We start from the raw sequence: 19,588 nt of genomic DNA on the forward strand, positions 1-19,588 counted from the left end.
CCCAAGATCCCGAGAGGAGAATGGAGGAGAAAGGATTGCGGTGTGACCATCCTCCCTGGGGGGTGATTTCTCACTTTCTGTCTCTCTGTCTCTCTCTGTCTGTCTGGCAAGCGCATGCACCTTATAGCAAAAATCTCTCCAAAATAATAATAATAATAATGAATAAAATTAAATATTTAATTTTTTTTAAAAATGTGGACCTTCCCAGTAACTGGGATGGATTGAATGACTGGGATGGATTGATTCTGGTATTTAAGTCACCCATTTTCCAGGGTCAGAGTATCTGGGAGGTTGAATTAATAATTAGAACATTGCTAGGTTAGCATAGAGTCAAAACGAGGGACCCTTCTTGTTGTAAATGGAGTTTTGCTCAGAGAGAAACCTTACAGATGTAGTCAACAAGGAAAATCATTTAGGGAAAAAAAAAATCAAACTTTGGAGATGATCCCTGACCCACCATTACTTATTTTGCCCATAGCTAATTCTGTATGGATCATTTGAATAAAAATATAGTGATAACTTCTCAAATTAATATTTCTCTCCATGTTTTGGTATGCTTACTTTCCTAGTATTTACTGATCTGAGTGTAGATTTGAAAGAAAATGAGAGTTAAGGAAATATCCCACTTTAGTTTCAGTTTCAACTGATTTATTTTTGGCACCAGGCCATAAGAGAGCAGCCTGCCCTGACAGACCCAGGAAAAAGTGCTTTCCGGGAAATTAATGTGCTTAGAAGAAGTTTTCTAGAGAGTGAGCAGGACCTCAGCGAGGTTCGCAGGTCCAGAATCCCCTCAATCGGTGTAGAATTCCTCTTAGGAAGTTATGAGGGTAAAAAGTCAAGCTATTTCTCCATGGTTTTGACTCCAAGCTCTCAGAAGATGCACCTGGCAGACAGTGCCTGGTAAGATAGGTCACATACTTTTGAATTGCCGTGTGTCGCATCATTCTGAGCCAGCCTGAGCAGAGGGCAGAGTGAAGGCCAGCCAAGGGGGTGGCAGGCCCTTGCAGTCATCGTCTTTGGGAGGACTAAGAATAGCTCCTGTTTGGATTCATTTTAGTCTAAACGATATTTTACTTCCTCACTCTTGATGGGATGATGTGATAGGCTGTGTGTAAATTCCGTCTTTCATTTGCTCTGTGTTCTTGGGCAAAATATAAACAGGTTTATCTGTGCTTCAGTTTTCTTTCTTTTTTTTTGGAGAGGTTCTTGCTGTAGGGCATGTGCACTCACCAGAAAGACAGAGAGAGACAGAGAGAAAGCGAGAAATCACCCCTCGGGGGGAGGGGGGATGGCCACACCGCAATCCCTTCTCCTCCATTCTCTCAGGATCTTGGGCACGCAAGCACACGCGCCCCGGTGTGAGTTTAAGCCCCTGAGTCCGGGACCTGGACCATGGTTGACCACATGGGAGTCCAGCGACATAGCCATTACGCTAACTGCTGGTCCCTGTGCTTCAGTTTTCTGATCTTAAAGTGCACATAATACCCAATACCACCCAACTTCCAGGTCACTCTGACGATGACAGGAGATTGAAAAGCAACTTTAGGACTAGCTCATGGTACAGTGATGGCAGCTGCTGTTTAGAAGAAGCTGGACCCCACGTAGAGACCTTGCTTTGAATCCCAGGTTCCGTCAGCCTGAAACACGAGGCACACATGTGGGTGCCCAAGGTCTCACGGGCTCAAGAACTGGAGAGATGGGATTGTGGAATGACCAGAGCCTGTGAACGGTGCTCCCCACCTCTGACCGCATGTGTGTGTGCTGTCATGAATAGAGAGAACAAAGGAGTTTTCATCGAAATTAATACACTTCTCATTGGCAAAAAATTCAGGAATACAGCCATTTCTCTGGTCAAGTTTCAGCTAACCTCTAGGTGCCGTGAGCAGTGTCCTCTCCTGGGATGATGCAGTTACCACGTGTCAGTTGTATCTGGTGGTGGACAGCACTCACAAGTCATAGGCCTGACTGTCCTGGTCAAGTTGAGGATCGGAATCATGCAGCATTTGCAGGAAAGGACTTTAGATAACTTCACATAACTATAAAAACATGAAGCTATGTGATGAGTTGACAAGACAAGTAGGCATGGTTAAGGTGTTGGACTGTTACATGGCTGACTGCAGTTTGAGTCTGGGACCTGGAGGCTTGCTTTCTCACTTTCTCTCTCTCTCTTTCTCTCTCTGGTGAGTACACATGCCCTATAGCAAACTTAAATAATAATAATAAATAAAATAAATAATTTAGAAAAAATATTCAGCAAAACTAAAGTGAAGTAATATTTTGATTATGTAATGAAGATTTTTTAAAGAATTAATTATTTAATTTTATTATTATTGCAATTTAATTTTCTATAGGGCATGTGCACTCAGCATAGAGAGAGAGAATAAGCCTCTAGGTCCTGGACTCAAACTACAGTCGGCCATGTGGGAGTCCAGTGCCTTAACCACCATGCCACCTGCGGGCCCCAGTAATTAAACTTCTTTAAAAAGGAAGAGAGCGATATTTGCACAATAGTATGAATGTAATTATTGCCACTGAACTGTACTTAAAAATGATGAAGATAGTTAAGTTTAATAATTTATAATTTATAAGTTTTATAATATATTATGTGTATTTTACTAGGACTTTTTCTTTTTAGGTTTTTGCCACAGGGTGCATGCACTCACTGGAGAGAGAGAAAGAAAAAGAGAGAGAGAAGGAGAAATCACCCTCTTCCAGGCTGATGGCCATGCTATTCTCCTCTCGGGATTTTGGACATGCACGTATATGTGCCCAGTGTGAGTTTCCAGCCACCAGGCCCGGGACTCAAACCACGGTTGGTCATGTGGGAGTCGGGTGCCTTAACCATCACACCACCTGCTGGCCCTTGCCGGAATGTTTTTTAAAAATACAGAATGAGGGGAAGTGATTATTTTAGGATTGGAGGAAGCAAGAGAATGAGACAGGGAAGGAACAGATGGCTGTATGTTAAGTCATTTTAATGTTTTAGCTCTTGATTTAGGTGATACGTTCATGGTTCTTCATTATATTCAAATTCAAATTCACGCATGCCTGGATAAGAGATGGCGGTTTGTGCACAACTAATCTAAACCTATGGGCCTGAGGTCCATTACAGTTTAATCTACTACAGAGTCTTCATTTCAAGGAAATAGCAAGTACGAGTTTCAGATCCCTGTTTGCTCCTTTGAAAAGTAGCCAAGGAAATGTGTAATGATTGTTGGTGCTTTTGTGAGTCATATCCCCAAGACTGCCAAGTTTCCAAGAATATCTGTTATGTTAAACTGTAACAACATTTTGGCTGAACAGAGTGACTGAGAGATTTGACTCTGCATATTATTATATTTTTTTTTGGAGAGGTTTTTGCTATAGGGTGCATGTGCTCATCAGAAAGACAGAGAGAGACAGAGAGACAGAAAACAAGAAATCACCCTCCCCCCAGTGGGAATGGCCACACTGCAATCCCTTCTCCTCCATTTTCCTCTCGGGATCTTGGGCATGCACACACACACGCCCTGCAGGAGTTTAAGCCATCAGGTCTGAGACTCGAACTGCAGTTGACTACATGGGAGTCCAGCGACATAGCCATTACGCCAACTGCTGGTCCTGAGTCTGCATATTATTGAGAGAGGGTCATTGCTATGTTAATCTAGAGAGGTAAGAAGTAAAGAAGAGTTGGAAAGATCATGGTTAGTGAAGTCAGTCTAACTGATGAGATGGTAGTAGTAAAGCCACAAGATAGGCAGAAAAGAATGGGGGGTGGGAATGGGTTTGGCCTGGTTTGGTTGGGTCCCCTCTCCTTCCTTCCCTTCCTGCCACTATGTTGAGTACTGCTACTGGGGATATCATAGTAGATAAAAGTCCTAACTTCGTGAATTTACATTTTATTGGTGGAATTCGAAAACTGCTTGAGGTAACAAAGAACAAAACAGGCTCGTGAGCAAGGGAGAAAACCATGCCTCTGTAAGGCAGAAGTAACTAGATGGCAGGGGACCAGATGGTGGTGCAGTGATGAAGCATGGCTGACCCACCTGGGAAGATTCTGGGTTCATTTCGGAAAACCTTCCTGAATGCACTGGACACATACGTGCCCATGGTCTGGGGTTGGCTGAGGCTGGGGGTGGATCATGGCATCAAGACTTTGTCGGGAGTGCTCTCTCTCGCTCTTTCTCTCTCTCTGTGTCCCTCTTGCTCATGGAAGAAATAAACTTAAGAACTTTAAGCATTAACATGCTGTTGGGAGCACTATCTCTGAGTCTCTCTTGCTCATGCAAGAAATATATATATTTTTTAGAGATTTTTGCCACAGGTCATGTGTGCTCTTCAGAGAGAGAGAGACAGACAGAGAGACAGTGAGAGGGCAGGTAAGAAATCACCCCCCGCCCACGGGGGATGGCCATGCCACGATCCTTTCTCCTACACTCTCTTCCTGGGATCTTGGGCACACATGCACACACGACTGGTGTGATTTTCAAGCCACCAGGTCCAGGACTTGAACTGTGGTTGGTCATGTGGGAGTCCAGCAACATAACCGCTATGCCACCTGCTGACTCCTCATTTTTTTTCTTTTTCCCTATAGGGCATGCGTGTTCACCAGAGGGAGTGAGAGGGAGAGATCGAGAAAGAGAAAAAAAGAAATTACCCTTCGGGGGGGGGATGGCTACACAGCAATCCCTTTTCTCCTCCACTCTCCTCTCCAAATTTTTGAGCATACATAAAATCATAATCCCTTCTCCCTCTTGGGATTTCGGGCATGCACGCACCTGCGCCCATATGTTTTTCAAGTCACCAGAGATCCGAACTGTGCAGTCACCCATGAGGGTTCAGCCACCTTCACCACCACGCCATCTGACTGGCCTTAGTGTGCCATGTCTTTTAACTCATGCATTTGGGAGGACTTTTACAAAATGTGGCAGATTTAGTCATTTGGGGGAAGAGCTGACATTTGAGAACACTATGAAAGTAAATGTGTTTGGGGGAAGTATATCAAATATTGAAACAGAATACACTAGGATTTTAGGAATATTTTGCTCTATCTGCAAACAAAAACTTTGTAAAATGTGCCCTTTTTTGGAAGAAGAGAAATCTTACAATGTGATGTAGTTCAATAGTGCATATTATCCTATTTTGGATCATCTTTCAGTTTCCTTTAAGTACTTTTTGGTAATTTGTCATTTTTTTGTGAACCAGTTAAAAGAGCATGCTAAGTTATAGCATATGGGAAATGATGTAACGTTTATCATTTTACCTCAGGACATTTCCAATGTCACAGCACTTTAGTGAGCAATACCAAGCCACTATTATGTCTGCATTTATGGCGCCAGGGTTTTCAGGAAGTAATTGTTACTCTTTGGTACTGAAGTGAAACTATAGTTGCAATATACATAATAATTTCAGACTTGCTCAGTTTCCTTATCAGTGTCTGGTAAGTAAAATTTGTGGAGAAGATAAGCAACCAACATTGCATCATCCCTCTCCTCCTCAAAACAACAACAAACCCAGTTATGTGTGAGTGTGGACTGTGGATAATCCACAGAATGGTTAACCACATCACAGAGGTTTATATTTGTTGGCCGTGAAAATCTTGGAGAAACAGATGTAACACGGTATTAGTTCTATAAGGCTAATTAGGTACTGCCCTCGATAGTCAAAAACAATTCAATGTGATCTTTACCTTTTTCCTGGCAGTGCTATCCAAAATACTGTTGGAAAGCTCCTCTTGGTTTTTGGCATGTCAAGTTCCAAATACTGGCTAGAATCTAGCCTGCAGTATTCTTTGCTAAACCACTTCTTCCTGATCTTCCTATTCTTGTCAGTAGCAGCGCTATTCTTTTAAACCTTAAAAGCTTAGCCTTCTTAAAAAAAAAAAAAAAAAAAAAAAACTTACTTTCTGGGGAGCCAGCAGGTGGCGTGGTGGTTAGGGCACCTGGATTCCTGCATGGCCGAGCATGGTTCGAGTTCTGGATCTGGTGGCTTGCTTTCTCACTTTCCCCCTCTCTCTCTCACTCTGTCCTTCTCTGGTCAAATTAAAATTAAATTAAATTAATAAAGTTAACTAAAATAATTCTTAAAAAAACCACTTTTTAAAAGGTTCATTTATTGCCCCCATAGTGAGAGAGAGAATGACAGCTCCCTCAATAGGGTCGGGATGTCACAGTCCTGCCCCTTCAGTCAGCTCCCGATCATGGGCCACCTGTGTGTGCCCTGTGTATTCAGGGAGGTCTCCAGATGCAAATCTGTAACCTTGCCATGTGGGTCAGTCCCGCAGTGTCACGTGTCACCACTGCACCACCATCTGATCCCCAAGTTTTTTTTTTTTAATTCCCTTTTCTACTTCCACTTCAGATTTAAATCCTTAGTGTTTTCCTTATTTATTTATTTATTTATTTATTTATTTTTTAGAGATTTTTGCTACAGAGCACGTGCACTCGCTGGAGAGACAGAAAACAAGAAATCACTCTGCAAGGGGTGGTCATGCTGCAATCCCTTCTCCGTTCTTCTCGGGATTTTGGGCACTCACTCACACATGCCCCGTGTAAGATTCAAGCTGCCAGGTCGTGGATTTGAACTGTATTCGACCATGTGAGAGTCCAGTGCCTCAACCATTGTGCCACCTTCTGGCCTCCTTAGGGTTTTCCTTGATTTTGTTCCTTAGCTTGAACCTTCACACTTAATTGATTACTAATTTTTTTTGTTTCTTTTTGTTACGGGGTACTTCTCATGTTTCTGTTCTATTACCACCTTAATTTAGCCCCACCTCGGGGTGGTCATGCTGCAATCCCTTCTCCGTTCTAATCTCTTTTTTTTTTTTTTTTTTTTTTTTTGAGAGATTTTCACTGTAGGGCGCGTGCGCTCGCCAGACAGACAGAGAGAGACATAGAGACAGAAAGCGAGAAATTTCCCCCCTGGAGACATAGAGACAGAAAGCGAGAAATCACCCCCCAGGGGGGATGGTCACGCCGCAATCCCTTCTCCTCCATTCTCCTCTCGGGATCTTGGGCACGCACGCACACGCGCCCGGCGTGAGTTTTAAGCCACCGGGTCCGGGACACGAACCACGGTCAACTACGTGAGAGTCCAGCGACATAGCTGTTACGCTACCTGCTGGTTCCCTAAAAAATCTTTTTTTGAGAGCACTTTAGGTTCACAATAAAATTGAGAAGAAGATAGAGAAGATAAAAACTTCCCATAAGCCCCCTTCTCTCACACACTCGTAGCCTCATCTGGTATGAAAATCCACCTCAGAATGGGATATTTGTTAGAACTGATGAACCTGCGTAGATGCACCATTATCAGTCCACATCCCTGCTTTACATTAGGGTTCACTGTTGGTGGTGCACGTTCAGTGTAACCCACTTGACTATTTTTAGTGTTACCGCCCTTGTTTTAAGGGTCTTACTCAAGAAATCTATGTCTACTGCAATATCTTGAAGTGTCCTTCCAGTGTTTCCCTCCAATAGTTTTAGGGTTTGGGGTTTTACGTTTAAGACTTTAACCCATTTATTAATTTTTATAAATGATGAGAATTGAAGTCTAATCTTATTTTTCTGCAAGTGGATATACAGTTTTCTCATCACCATTTATTGAAAGACTTCCTTTTCTCTACTGGCTTATCTTGTGACCTTTGGCAAAAATCAGTAAGCTGTATGTTACTGAGTTTATTTCTGTCCCATATTTTGTGCCAATAGTATGTTGTTTTGGTTTTGTAATATATTTTGAACTCAAGTAGTAAGATGCCTCCAATTTCACTCTTTTTTTATAATATTGCTTTGAAATACTATTTGATTTTATGATTTTTTTATTTTTAAAAAAAATTTTATGATTTGTTTCCCCATTTATCTGAAGAATGCTGTTGGAATTTTAGTAGGCATTGTATTGAATTTGTAAATCTCTTTGGGTAGTATTGACATTTTATTTATGTTGAGTCTTCCAATCCATGAATAATGAATACATTTCCATTCTTTTGTGTCTCTTTAAATTTATTAAGTTTTTTTTAAATAGTTTTCATAGTAGAGACCTTTCACTGCTTCAGTTACATTTATTCCTGGTGTGTGTGTGTGTGTGTGTGTGTGTGTGTGTGTGCAGCTAGGGTAAATGGAATTGATGTCTTCATTTATTTTCTGCCTCAGTTCATTCATTGGTAGAGTACAAAAGTAGGATTTTTTGTATGTTACTTTGTATCCCAAAAGTTAGCCGAATTTATCACCTCTTGAGAATTTTTTTTGATGGATTCTTCAGGTCTTTTTATATAATTGAGTCATTCACAAATAGGAGTAATTTTAAAAATAATAATAATTATTTTTATTTGTTATTATTTTTCCATTTGTTATAGGACACGTGCTCACTAGAGACAGACAGAGAGAGAGAAAATGGGAAAGCAAGCCACCAGGTCCAGGACTTGAACTGTGGTCAGCCATGTGGGAGTTTAGCACCTCAACCATCATGCCACAACTATGTGGGAGTCCAGCAACATAACCATTATACCATCTGCTGGTCTCTGGAATTTTTGTTTTTAAAGATGCTTTTTAGGGTTGGCCCGGTAGTGTAGCGATTGGGCACTGGACATATGGAATCAGATCCTGCATGACTGTCTACGGTTCATCTACAGTTCAGGTCCTAGTCCTGGCTGCTTGAGAGATACTCTGGGTGCATGTTCATGCTTGCCCCAAGTCCTGATAAGATGATGAATTGGAGGAAGAAGGGATTTCAGCACAGCCATGCCTTATTTGAGAATGCTTTCTCTCTCTTTCTCTCTCTTGTAAGTGCATGCACTCTTGGCAACTACATACTGCAAAGACATATCTGATCAAATGCACAATATTTTCAATTTTCAAATGTACATGTGCTATATAAAGAGTGCTTATATCAGTCAAGGTTTTTAGTTACATGCAGAGACATCAACTGTCCAACTTAGAAAAGAAATTTAATTGGTAGTTAAGGCATCCACAGGAAGAGCAGAGAATAGGGCTTGGAGAATACAGAGCTAGGTGGCAGGAAGGCCTAGCCAAACATCTGCTACAGGAACATGTTAGCAAACCACTTTCTATAACCGCTGTGGCTGCCACTTTCAATAGTGTCCTTACTGATAGCATCTTCGTGGTGTCAGCTGGATTCAAAGTCTAGGAGGAAAGGCCTGACTGAGTTCTTGTTCTGGCTGCAGGGCAGGATCTGGCCCTTTTCTTTCTCTTTTTGGCCTCCCTCCAAGACATACCTAGTAAGTACAAGTGCCCTAAGTAAGAGGGTTTGGGCTAGGAAGATTCCCACCACCCACTACGAAAGACCAAATAGCTGTCTTTCACAACTACCCATTAAAGTGTGTTTCTAAACAATTCTGCTCATTGATTGGTAGCTGTGTGCTTCTTGAAATATAAGGTAAAATTGTTAAAGGCATCCCAAATGTCCTAGAAACTAGTAAATGTTTCTGATTGAATAAAGGTTGTGATAGCTCATTAGAGAAAAATTATTTTGATGCTTTTCAAAGTAAATTTCTTAGTTATGCCTAAATTTAATAGTACAGGCATGACTAAAGACATGGATTAGAGAGCTAGCAGATGGTGTAGTGGTTATGTCGCTGGACTCCCACGTGGCCGACTGCAGTTTGAGTCCCAGACCCACTGGCTTGAAAATCACACTGGGCCTGCGTGCGCATGTGCCCAAGATCCTAGGAGAAGAATGGAGGACCAGAGATTGTGGCATGGCCATCCCCCTGGGGTGTTATTTCTCACTTTCCCTCTCACTGTCTCTCTCTCTCTCTTCCCCCTTGAGCTCATTTTTTTTAAAGTAACAATCACACGAAGTAAAGGTAATTATATAATATGCATATATATTTTATTTTACAGCATTTTTCTTTGGTAGACAAAGACACTTATATTTAAAACATGTCTATGATATCATTATAATTTACAAGAATAGATCCTACCAAAAAGTACAGTAAAGAGACGTATTTTAATTGTTTTGAAACATCACAAATGAAAAAAGTTGAAAAAAGTCAAATTACTCCCAGTGCTACTGACTCACTTATGAAGTACTTGCACTCTTACCAGTTTCCCTTAGCTTATCATTTTTATCACAGTACATTTTATGAAATACAATCATCTATAAAACAAAATGATGCATAAAAACGTCCTTCCCAGACATGCTTGTATTGCATGTTATTGGAGAAAGAAACACGTATTTAGGTGAAAAATTATTTTAAGTGTTTCATGTAATGTAGAAGCTTTTGACTCATACAAGGCTTGACTCCACTCATGTTAATGTTTCCCTTGTAACCACCGCTAGGCCTACGGACTTTAGATCAAGACACTCGACTTCGAGTGGCAGGAATGTTTTCATAGTCACGGTAGAATGGTGATAAGCACCAGATGTCCTTGAAATCTCTCTGACCCAGAAGTGCTTGAATATTTATTGCGGGAGGCAGGAGAAAGCCGGTTTCCTATGGCAGGATTTTCACTTTAGTAGTCATAGTGAAACTTGTTCTAGGTTTTCAAATCATCTCTCCCAGGACTTTATACATTTTGATGGTTTAAAAATTTCTTTCTTCCGAATTCCTGTAATGGGAAAACGTGTGTTTGATTTACGTGGGCTGTTCTTGTTTTCACAGTGATTAAGTGTTGACATGTAAAAACATCCGGGAGGAAAGGGAAGCTGACCGAGGACCCCCTTCACAGAATACTTGACAAGGGAACAGCATAATCTTTCTGCACTATTTTATTCTTTTTTTTTTCAAAGGCAATAATAAATATATTTACTAAGACAGAATGCAACACAGAAGTCATTCGGTAACCTACCTTAATTATAAGTCTTGCTTGCTTCGAGTTAGGATTCAAGCATCGCTGTACTTTTGGTGCTTTGAGGGTAATTCTGTTAAGGGAAAATCCAAAAATCTTAAACTTGGGGATGGAAAAGCATAGAACAAAATTTTTTAAAAAATACCTTCACAATAGTCCTCCCTAGCAAGTCTGTTACTTACATCACTTCTGTTTTGTCACAGTTGTTACTTGGGTAGATTATGGAGACTTTCCCAATATTCGCCACTCTCACTGCCTTTACTCCAGGATTTATGCAAAGACAACGTCCTCCTTTGAACATGGGGAACCCTAGAACAGATGATAGTGTGCGTTAGTGAGGCATCCGATGACAGCACACGCCTGCGGTGCTCAGTCCTGGTGAAGGATGTGAGCCTCGTTTTCATGAAGGATAAGGAAAGGCATTTGTTAAACAGCACTGACCCCCGGTACTGGGAAGGAAGTTAAGTAAGATGTTGATGATTTTTGTTACATCTGTAGCACACCAATAAAAGAATAAAAGGAAGCAGGTGGAAGGTGACTGCAGGTGAAGGTTGTTTGCGGCTTGCTTTGATACTCAAGAAATTGTGCCAGAAGCTGCCAGCATTATCCTGTACACAGTATTCACAGACTTTGAGACTCCTGCTAAAGGCTCTTTCTGGATACTGTAGCCAAGTCAGAATTTCCTGAAGTTTATCATCCTTCATTTCAATCATCATCTATAGCACCTTAAACATTTTCAGCATTCTCTGTCAAAGCTGTCTGAAGTTACATAAAAATGTACTAAACCTGTTAGGATAGAAGTAGAAGAAAAGACGTTTGAAACGTCAGAAAGAGAGTTGATGGAGGAGAAAGAACCATGTACCTTGAACAGCTGCAGTGCAGAGTATCACCCCCAAGGCTATAGCCATGCACTTCACGCTCATGTCTGTTTCTTGCTGCTGCAGCTTCGATAGTCTCGTTGGAGGCAATAGAAATGCTGAGCTTGAAGGACATTCTCAACTGGTAGAGGGAGAGCCTTTTATACACCACCAATCCTCTTATGCTGGCAGGAATTTCCCTTCTTGAGTCATATTCCTTTCTTCCAAGAGTTTCTGTTTTACTATTGTCCAAATGTCACTGTCTCTTCCTACTTATTGTAATGTTGAATGTGAAAGCACTCGGTAAAGTGTTGTATAAATGTAGGATGGGGTATACCAGCTGTAAATCTGCCCTTCCTTTTTTAGATATCTTTTATTTTTTATTTTTTTACATTCAATCACTATATATCATTAGAACATAAGGAATGAGTTTCCCAGATTAGTATACTGCATATTAGTGCAGTCAGATACTACCATACACATTATCATCAACAGATCATTTTCCATTTTTGTGTCCCTTAAAGGTTTTGCTTCTTTTTCCCCTCGGTTGCTTCCCTCTCATCCTCCCCCATTTCCTATCCTCCTCCCACACTGTCTCTAGTGTTCACAGTTGTTCTCCATGCCTTTTTTGAAGAGAGATTTTTGTTATAGGGCATGTGCACTCACTGGAGAGACAGAGACAGAAAGCAAGAATTCACTCCGGGGGCGGGGGGTGCCATGCTGCAATTCCTTCTCTTCCATTCTGCTCCCAGGATTTTGGGGCATGTACGCACATGTGCCTAGAGAGAGTTTTAAGCTGCTGGGTCTGGGACTCAAACCACGGTCAGCAACGTGGGAGTCCAGCAATGTAACCATTGTGCCATCAGCTAGTCCCAGTTCTCCATGCTTTTATATCTTCCAGTCTTTCAGTTCCTACCATAGAATGCAGGCATTCATAATGTTGGGTTGTTGGAAAAGTCGTGATGCATTTTTGCATAGAAAAACAGAAAAATAATGTCATGATTTTCTCAACCTAATATATTGAATGAATCAGTCTTCTGAAGGTAGTTTTTCGTAAAAATTCATTTAATTTTGGGCTGCTCTGGGCAGTGGAACTCCAATTGCCATTTATTCAGGAAGACCATCTTCCTGTTTTTAGTCCTTTCATCGTATGACCTTCACACAACTATACAAAGGAATGCTGTTGTTTTAATTGGAGAGGTTTTTGTTATACTGCGTATGTGCTTGCCAGAAAGAGAGAGACAGACAGACAGACAGAAAGTGAGAAATCACCACCCCACCACCCCCAGGGGTGATGACCATGCTGCAATCCCTTCTCCTCCATTCTCCTCTCGGGATCTTGGGCACACACACACATGTGCCCAGCGTGAGTTTAAGCCACCAGGTCTAGGACTTGAACTGCAGTCGACTACATAGGAGTCCAGTGACATAGCCATTATGCCATCTGCTGGTCCCCTAAAAATAAACTTTAAAAAATTCCCTATTTTCTTTCATTCTTTTTACTAAGTCATTATATCTCACTACTCTTTCTTGTTAATTAAATGAAAAAAAAATTAAACTACATTCTCTGTCTCTTTAGTAGTATTGGTCTGTTTTGTTATGTTGTTTGTGGGATTGGACTATTTTCTGCTTTACATTTCCAGGTTCACTCACTCAAATAAGGCTTTCCTTGAGTTTAAAGGAGTGTCCCAAGGAATGAATCTAGTTTCCATAATTAATAACCGAAGTCCCTTCCAGCTTAAAAACTCTGTAATCTGTGATTCATTTGAACTTTTAGCAATACTCCAAAATTATCCAGTTAATGTAGAATTTGCAATGTTTTCAAGTTTAAGGAGATCAATGCAAGATACTTCTCAATTTACAATTCACTAGGTCTCTGAGTAACGTATTCCATGCAAAAAAAAAAAAGGCAATATCAAGGATATAGTTCATTCAGTTAAATTAGTGAAAAGTGGCTTATGAAACCAGCATTTCCATTTATTATACATCGGTATGAAGAACAGAGTCCGGTTCTGAGTTTATAGAAGGCAGCTGACTCAGTCCTCAGGAAGCGGTTGCCAGATACGTGATAGACACCTAAAGTCACGAGAATGGACTGAAAGGCGGACGTAAAATCCTGAACTCTCGAAAGGATGGAAGAACATTATCTGATGCTCTTTTTATAGAGGGATCAGAGCACTGAGCGAGCTACCAGTGGATTGGGGGGAGTACCCATCACAGAATACTGCTTCTAGGATTTTTCTTACAACATTTATTAAAATACTTATTCCAGAAATCAGACGAATTCTCCAGGCTATCTTCAATGCAGCTATTAGCACAGGGCAAGGCTATGTTTTTTTCTGCAAACTTGTAATACATTCTATAAACAGAAAAAAAAAATCAGTAAGGCATTGAGGGAGGGAGCATATGTTACTGTGATTGGAGAGAGTTCCAGAATGACGGTGAATTGTAAGGATGTTTCTCAGTCTCTGCTTGATCTCTTTCTGGGACTTTGACCTAAGGACACATTTTCAAAAGCTGTATTCTGCTAATGCAATCGGGCATTTGTGTTGTCTGGTGCAAGGACAGCTTCATCCTTGACGTGTGCTATCTAAATATTGCAATCTCAAGTGCGTGCATGGAAGAAGGACCCATTTTAAGTGACCGTCATCACCATACTGACCTTCCCATATTCAAGAGCCACGTGTAGCCTTTTCTTGTCTTAAATCAGAAGGAATGGAATCAGTACCTTGGCACACGTTGTATGAAAGGTTACCGAACTCTCTTTCTCTCTCTCTTTCTCTTCTTTTTTTCCTTTCCTTTCCTTTCCTTCCCTTTCCTTTCCTTCCCTTCCCTTCCCTTCCCTTCTCTTCTCTTCTCTTTTCTTTTCTTTTCTTTTCTTTTCTTTTCTTTTTGCCTGTCAGACACATGTGCTTGTGGAAGAGACAGACACACACAAACAGAGGGAGGGAAAGTGAAGAGAGTGAGGGCTTGGTCATACTGCAATTCTTTTCCCTCCCATTGTCCATCTTGCCAAGATCCTGGCATGCTGGCATTGCTGGTGTATTTCTCACTGGGGCTGAGACTCGAAACCTGGTCAACCATGCGGGATCCAGTTTCGGTGTAGTGTTTAACTGCTGTACTGTGAGGCCAGCCTAGATCATTGGACTGTGAATGGAATTTCTGGTTAGGGGAGAGGCAGTGTTCGACATGTGAAAGATGCATTGTGCCTTTTAGGTTCAGTGACCGAAGATCTGAAAAATAGTTACAGACGGTTTAATTCCTTTGCTTTCTAACTGTGTCCATTCCTGTCAATGAGATACAGGCTGTCTGCATCTTGTTCCTGGAGTCGGACGGTTTCTCATCAGCCTCATTAAATTTATTGCACAGGAGAGGGTTTTCTGAGATGTGTAAGCAGGAGACGATTCATGAAACTGGATCTCTTTCCTTTTCTTGGAAATTGTTGAAAAGTTCTATCTACCTTTCCTCTTCTGCAAGGAAAACTTAATGTTTCATTCCCTTTTTGGAAGAAGAATTATCAAATAATAGCCATTACTTTTTTTTTAACATTGCTTTTTTTTTTAACCTGGCAAAGCACAGTATATAAATATTGTTTGATTTATCAGTAATCACATCTTTTTGCTTTGGAGTATTTCCTTTCACCAAGTCTACTGCCAAGCTACCTTGATTAGCGTATCATTGACAAGTGTCAAAGAAAACCCACTTGTTTTCACAGTAATTCCGAAGGAAAAAAAAGAACATGAATTTGAAACCTAATTTATTTTCTTTAGAATTCTAGGCCAGATTTTAAAAACATGTATGTTAAAATTTGGAACACAGAAGAAAAAATGATGAAGGTCTGTCCCCTTCATTGAATAGACCGTTTTGTGTGTCTTCTCTGCGCCTCACAGAACGTTTGCTGTCACTTGCATGTGTTTGAGCCAGGAGCTGCGGGTTGTACAAAACAACTTATACATCGCCATAAACTTTAGACAAATTATTTTCCTCACAACAAAGGCAGCTCTGTGCATGGCCTTCAGTTGGCCGCCTAGAAAATGACTGCTGTCAACATCTTCCAGGTCAATGTAGATGTTCATGTTAATTTTCCACACTGGAAAACAACATGCCTATTGTTAGGGGACAGAAACATGTGAGAGATTAGCAATGAACAGCTTGATGAACAACTAACCAAAGGAAGTTTGATTCCGTAGGAAGGAGAAAATTACACACAAGCTCTATTTATCATTAGTTTATTGCCTCTGCCTCTCAAGAGCTGGAGGGGAGCAGAAAATTCATCTGCTGATAGTATTTCAGGGCTCATTGGAAAGAGTAATGCACAAAAGGATCTTGTTTGGAGAGATGAGGCCTGCACGTGAATGTTAGAAAAGCCATGTCTGCAAGGTATGGTGAAACTGCATTGGATTTATTTGTGTTTGTTTTAATAGAATATATGCAAAAATGACCATTTGTAAGGAGTATTTCAATACATCTGGTTTGCCAGTTTGAATTAAAGGTTAACTAAACTTAAGGTTTTAAATAGGAAATACAGGCAAAAATGTTAAAAGGGACTAGCAGATGGTGAAATGGTTATGTCGCTGAACTCCCATGTAACTGACTGCGGTTTGAGTCCTGGATCCAGTGGCTTAAAAATCACACCGGGTATGTGTGCGAGTGTGCTCAAGATCCCAGGAGGAGAATGGAGGAGAAGGGATTGAGGTGTGACCATCCTGCTGGGGAGTGGTTTTTGCTTTCTGTCTATCTCTCTGGCAAGTACATATACCCTTTAGCAAAAATTTCTCAAAAAAAAAAAAACAAAAAACCAAAACAACAAAAAGTTAAAAAATGGCAAAGAACTAGAAGGACATTTTTGTTGCAGATATTTTATTTCTTATACTGTTTTGATAGTTAAGTGACCTTCTTTTGGATTCAAAACAAGAACAATAAAACATTTAGACTTTTTTTTTTTCTTTGAGAGATATTTTTGCTACAGGGCATATGTGCTTGCCAGAGAGACAGAGACAGAGAGAAAGCGAGAAATCACCCCCTTGGGGGATGACCATGCCACAGTCCCTTCTCCTCTTCTTTCCTCTCGGGATTCTGGGCATGCACGCACACATGCCTGGTGTGAATTTCAAGCTGCTGTCTAGGCCCTGAACCACGGTTGGTCATGTGGGAGTCCAGTCCTCAATTGCTGTGCCACCTGCCAGCTCCCAGACTGCTTTTTAAAGAAATTTTGTACTGAATGTTGTTTTTCTTTTTAAAATAATAATAATAAAACAATAAACATTTCTATCATTTCTCTACTACTAAGACTTTCCTAACATCCTGCTTCTACCTTAGAACCCACAACCTAATTTACTTTCTGTGTTTCTCACTTCCCTATTCTTCCTCTTAATGTGCGGGCTGATGAGCAGTTAAAAAGTGTGGTCAGAGGAGTGTGGCTGACTCCTCGGCTCTGCTTACCCACCTCTCCTTACCTCCTGTCTGTGTGGTTGGAGGCTGCCTGTGTGGTGGTGGCGAGATGATGCTGGGGACCAGAGTGATTGCCATTCTGCCAGATATTGTGCATGTCTCACTAGTCCTCACTACTATGCTGTAAGAAAAGGCACTATTTTTTAAAGAAGAAGGCAACAAGGTTTCAAGAGTTTATGTAACTCTCCTCCAAATCATTTAACAGATTTAGTAAGAAGCAGAGTTGGTCCAGCAGAAATTAGAAAGCACACAGGTGTTCCTTTCTCCCGTGGTATAACGGGTGACCAAAAGTCACTCTCAGAGTCTGACTCTTCAGCTCTCGGGCCCACCCCTCCCTGGAATACAGAAAACGCAAAAGAAGATGAGATTGGGAGACTTAGTATGGAACTGTTTGGGACAAATAGAGTCTGAAGATCCTAATGAGAAAGCAGTTAAGAAATCTGGAGAAGGTCTAGAGCCCAGTTCAACCTATATTATTTCTTCTTCTTCTCCTCCCCCTCCCCCTCCTCCTTCTCCTTTTTTTTAAAGAGAGAGGCATGGTCATGGTCTCCTCTGTTTCTCCATCCCATTAGGATTTTGGACATGCACACACATGCACCTGGCATGTTTTTCAAACTGCTGGAGCTGGGATTTGAACCTCAGTCAGCCATGTGGGATCTGGCTCCCTTAACCACTAGGCCGTGGGGCTGGCCCTTAGTTTCTTTTTCATTGAATACTTGGAGAATGAGTATTGTGATGCTTGTTAAAACTTGATTTTTGTTTGTAATGTTTATCCTCTATGATGTATCTTCAAAACATTCATGGAAAAGTATTGATCAGTTCATGGAACAGTAGTATAAAAAAAACTATGCATAGATTACAATTTTTTGCACCAAAATAAACTCATACTTTAATTCCATTTTCCCTGTGAACTTGTTAAAAAATTCACAGAAACATTTTTAAAATTATTTATTATTTTTAAATTCTACTAGAGAGAGAGAGAGTGAGAGAGCAAGCTGCCAGGTCTAGGACCCGAACCGTGATTGACCATGTGGGAGTCCAGCACCTCAATCACTGCATCATCTGCCAACCAGCCCCCATGAACTTTCTGAAGTCCCTTCATATTTTTCCATCATGGCTAACAGTAGTACCGCTTAGAAAACCTCAGACAACTGACGGGAAAAGGGAAGAAGCCTGTGTTCTTTTCCACGGTTGGCTGAGGCAGACAAATTGTGCTGGGAGGCAGTACAGTTTAAGAAAGCACAGTAGGGGGGACCAGCAGTTAGGGTAATGGCTGTGTCGCTGGACTCCCATGTAGTTGATTGCGGTTGGGACTCCAAACCTAGTTCTCAAGGCCAGGTGTCAAGGGTTAGGGGAATAGAAAAGAGTAGCAGAGAGTGGCAGGCCTGGGCATTGCCAAACACCAGCATTATTATTTAATGGCAGCAGAGTAAGTAACAGGGGAGGGGGGCAGTGAGGTGGGAAGGGGGATGTATTATTTAAGGAGGCAGGGATAGGGGCAAAGTTCACAGTTCCACAGGTTGGGGAAGGAGTGAATCAGAGAAAGGAATATATTCCTGGCATCTCAGGTTGACACCTGAAATACATTTCTCTCTAGAAAAATAGTAGAAACTGGATTAGCTGTATTTCTAGGCTAGCCAGCTAAAATAATTACCTCATACAGAAATACAGAATTTATCATGAAAAAAATCTTGAAAACAATGGGTCTTCAAGTGACCTAGGTTCTACTATTAAGTGGAGAACCACCTATAAATTAGAACCAAAGAAGAGTTACCCCAATTTTGGTACCTTATCATAATGTCCAGGTATGCATTAAGAAGATAATTACTCTTTTTTTTAAATAATTTTTATTTTATTTTATTTGTTATTATTATTTTCCAATTTGCTACAGGGCACGCATGCTCACCAGAGAGAGACAGAGAGAGGGGGTAAGAGAGAGAAGGAAAGTGAGAAAGCAAGCTGCCAGGCCTAGGACCTGACCCGCGGTTGGCAATGTGAGAGTCCAGTGCCCCAACCACTGTGCCACCTGATGACCCCAAAGATAGTTTACTCTTAATTTAAAAATTGCTAGTGACCCTTTTGAAGATTATTGATCAGAGATTTTATAGATTAAGTCAGTCAAACTTCAAGTGGAATTTAGCCAAGTTCTGCTGTTACTTTCTTGAGTGATTTGGTTAGTATCAAAGTCTTTTTTTGTCTCCTATTGAGTTTGCCTACTTATTTATTTAAAAGCAAAACAAACAAACAAAACAACCCCGCAGCAGTGGGCTGGCTCTGTGGTGCAGCCTTAATGTGCCGCTCAAGAGAAACAGAATCCCTGGTCAGGTGGGTGCCTGGGCTCTGATGGGCCGGAGAACTGGAGGAAGGGGATTGTGATGTGAGCAGACCCTGTGGGTGGTGCTCATCGCGCTCTCGCTCTCTCTCTCTCTCTCTTCCTATCCCTATCTCTTTTACTCTCTTATTTGCACACATGCACCAATCATTAAAAAAATGAAAAAA

General features: G+C 41.1%; 2 protein-coding genes across 8 annotated transcripts in view; one reads left to right on the forward strand and one right to left on the reverse strand.

The window, feature by feature from the left end:
• ART3 (ADP-ribosyltransferase 3 (inactive)) overlaps nt 1–19,588 on the forward strand; it is a 75,986-nt gene that overhangs the window by 16,039 nt on the left and 40,359 nt on the right. The window contains exon 1 of one of the 7 annotated variants that reach the window (XM_006142952.3): nt 15,901–16,018. The exons of the other annotated variants lie outside the window; for them this stretch is intronic. The gene's annotated coding sequence lies outside the window, so the exon portion shown is untranslated. Of the gene's footprint in view, nt 1–15,900; nt 16,019–19,588 lie in introns of those variants that run through there. 7 annotated transcript variants of the gene reach the window in all.
• Nucleotides 9,816–11,793, reverse strand: CXCL11 (C-X-C motif chemokine ligand 11). The gene is made up of 4 exons (XM_006142960.3): nt 11,644–11,793; nt 10,964–11,090; nt 10,782–10,854; nt 9,816–10,541 (listed from the first exon to the last, which is right to left on the reverse strand). Exons 1-4 carry the CDS (start codon nt 11,702–11,704, stop codon nt 10,500–10,502), a joined length of 303 nt encoding a protein of 100 aa, XP_006143022.1. The 5' UTR covers nt 11,705–11,793; the 3' UTR covers nt 9,816–10,499.

This window comes from Tupaia chinensis, unplaced genomic scaffold (assembly GCF_000334495.1).
Source record: "Tupaia chinensis unplaced genomic scaffold, TupChi_1.0 Scaffold000086_1, whole genome shotgun sequence".
In the NCBI taxonomy this organism is placed as follows: domain Eukaryota; kingdom Metazoa; phylum Chordata; class Mammalia; order Scandentia; family Tupaiidae; genus Tupaia; species Tupaia belangeri.

What these genes read in the sequence shown, in the direction of transcription:
- CXCL11 (XM_006142960.3), bottom strand. Translation starts at nt 11,704, where the DNA reads ATGAGCGTGAAGTGCATGGCTATAGCCTTGGGGGTGATACTCTGCACT. An exon ending in TGTGACAAAACAGAAGTGAT is followed by an intron (nt 10,855 to 10,963) that starts GTAAGTAACAGA and finishes TTCCCTTAACAG; the next exon opens with AATTACCCTCAAAGCACCAA. An exon ending in AAGCAAGACTTATAATTAAG is followed by an intron (nt 10,542 to 10,781) that starts GTAGGTTACCGA and finishes TTCCCATTACAG; the next exon opens with GAATTCGGAAGAAAGAAATT.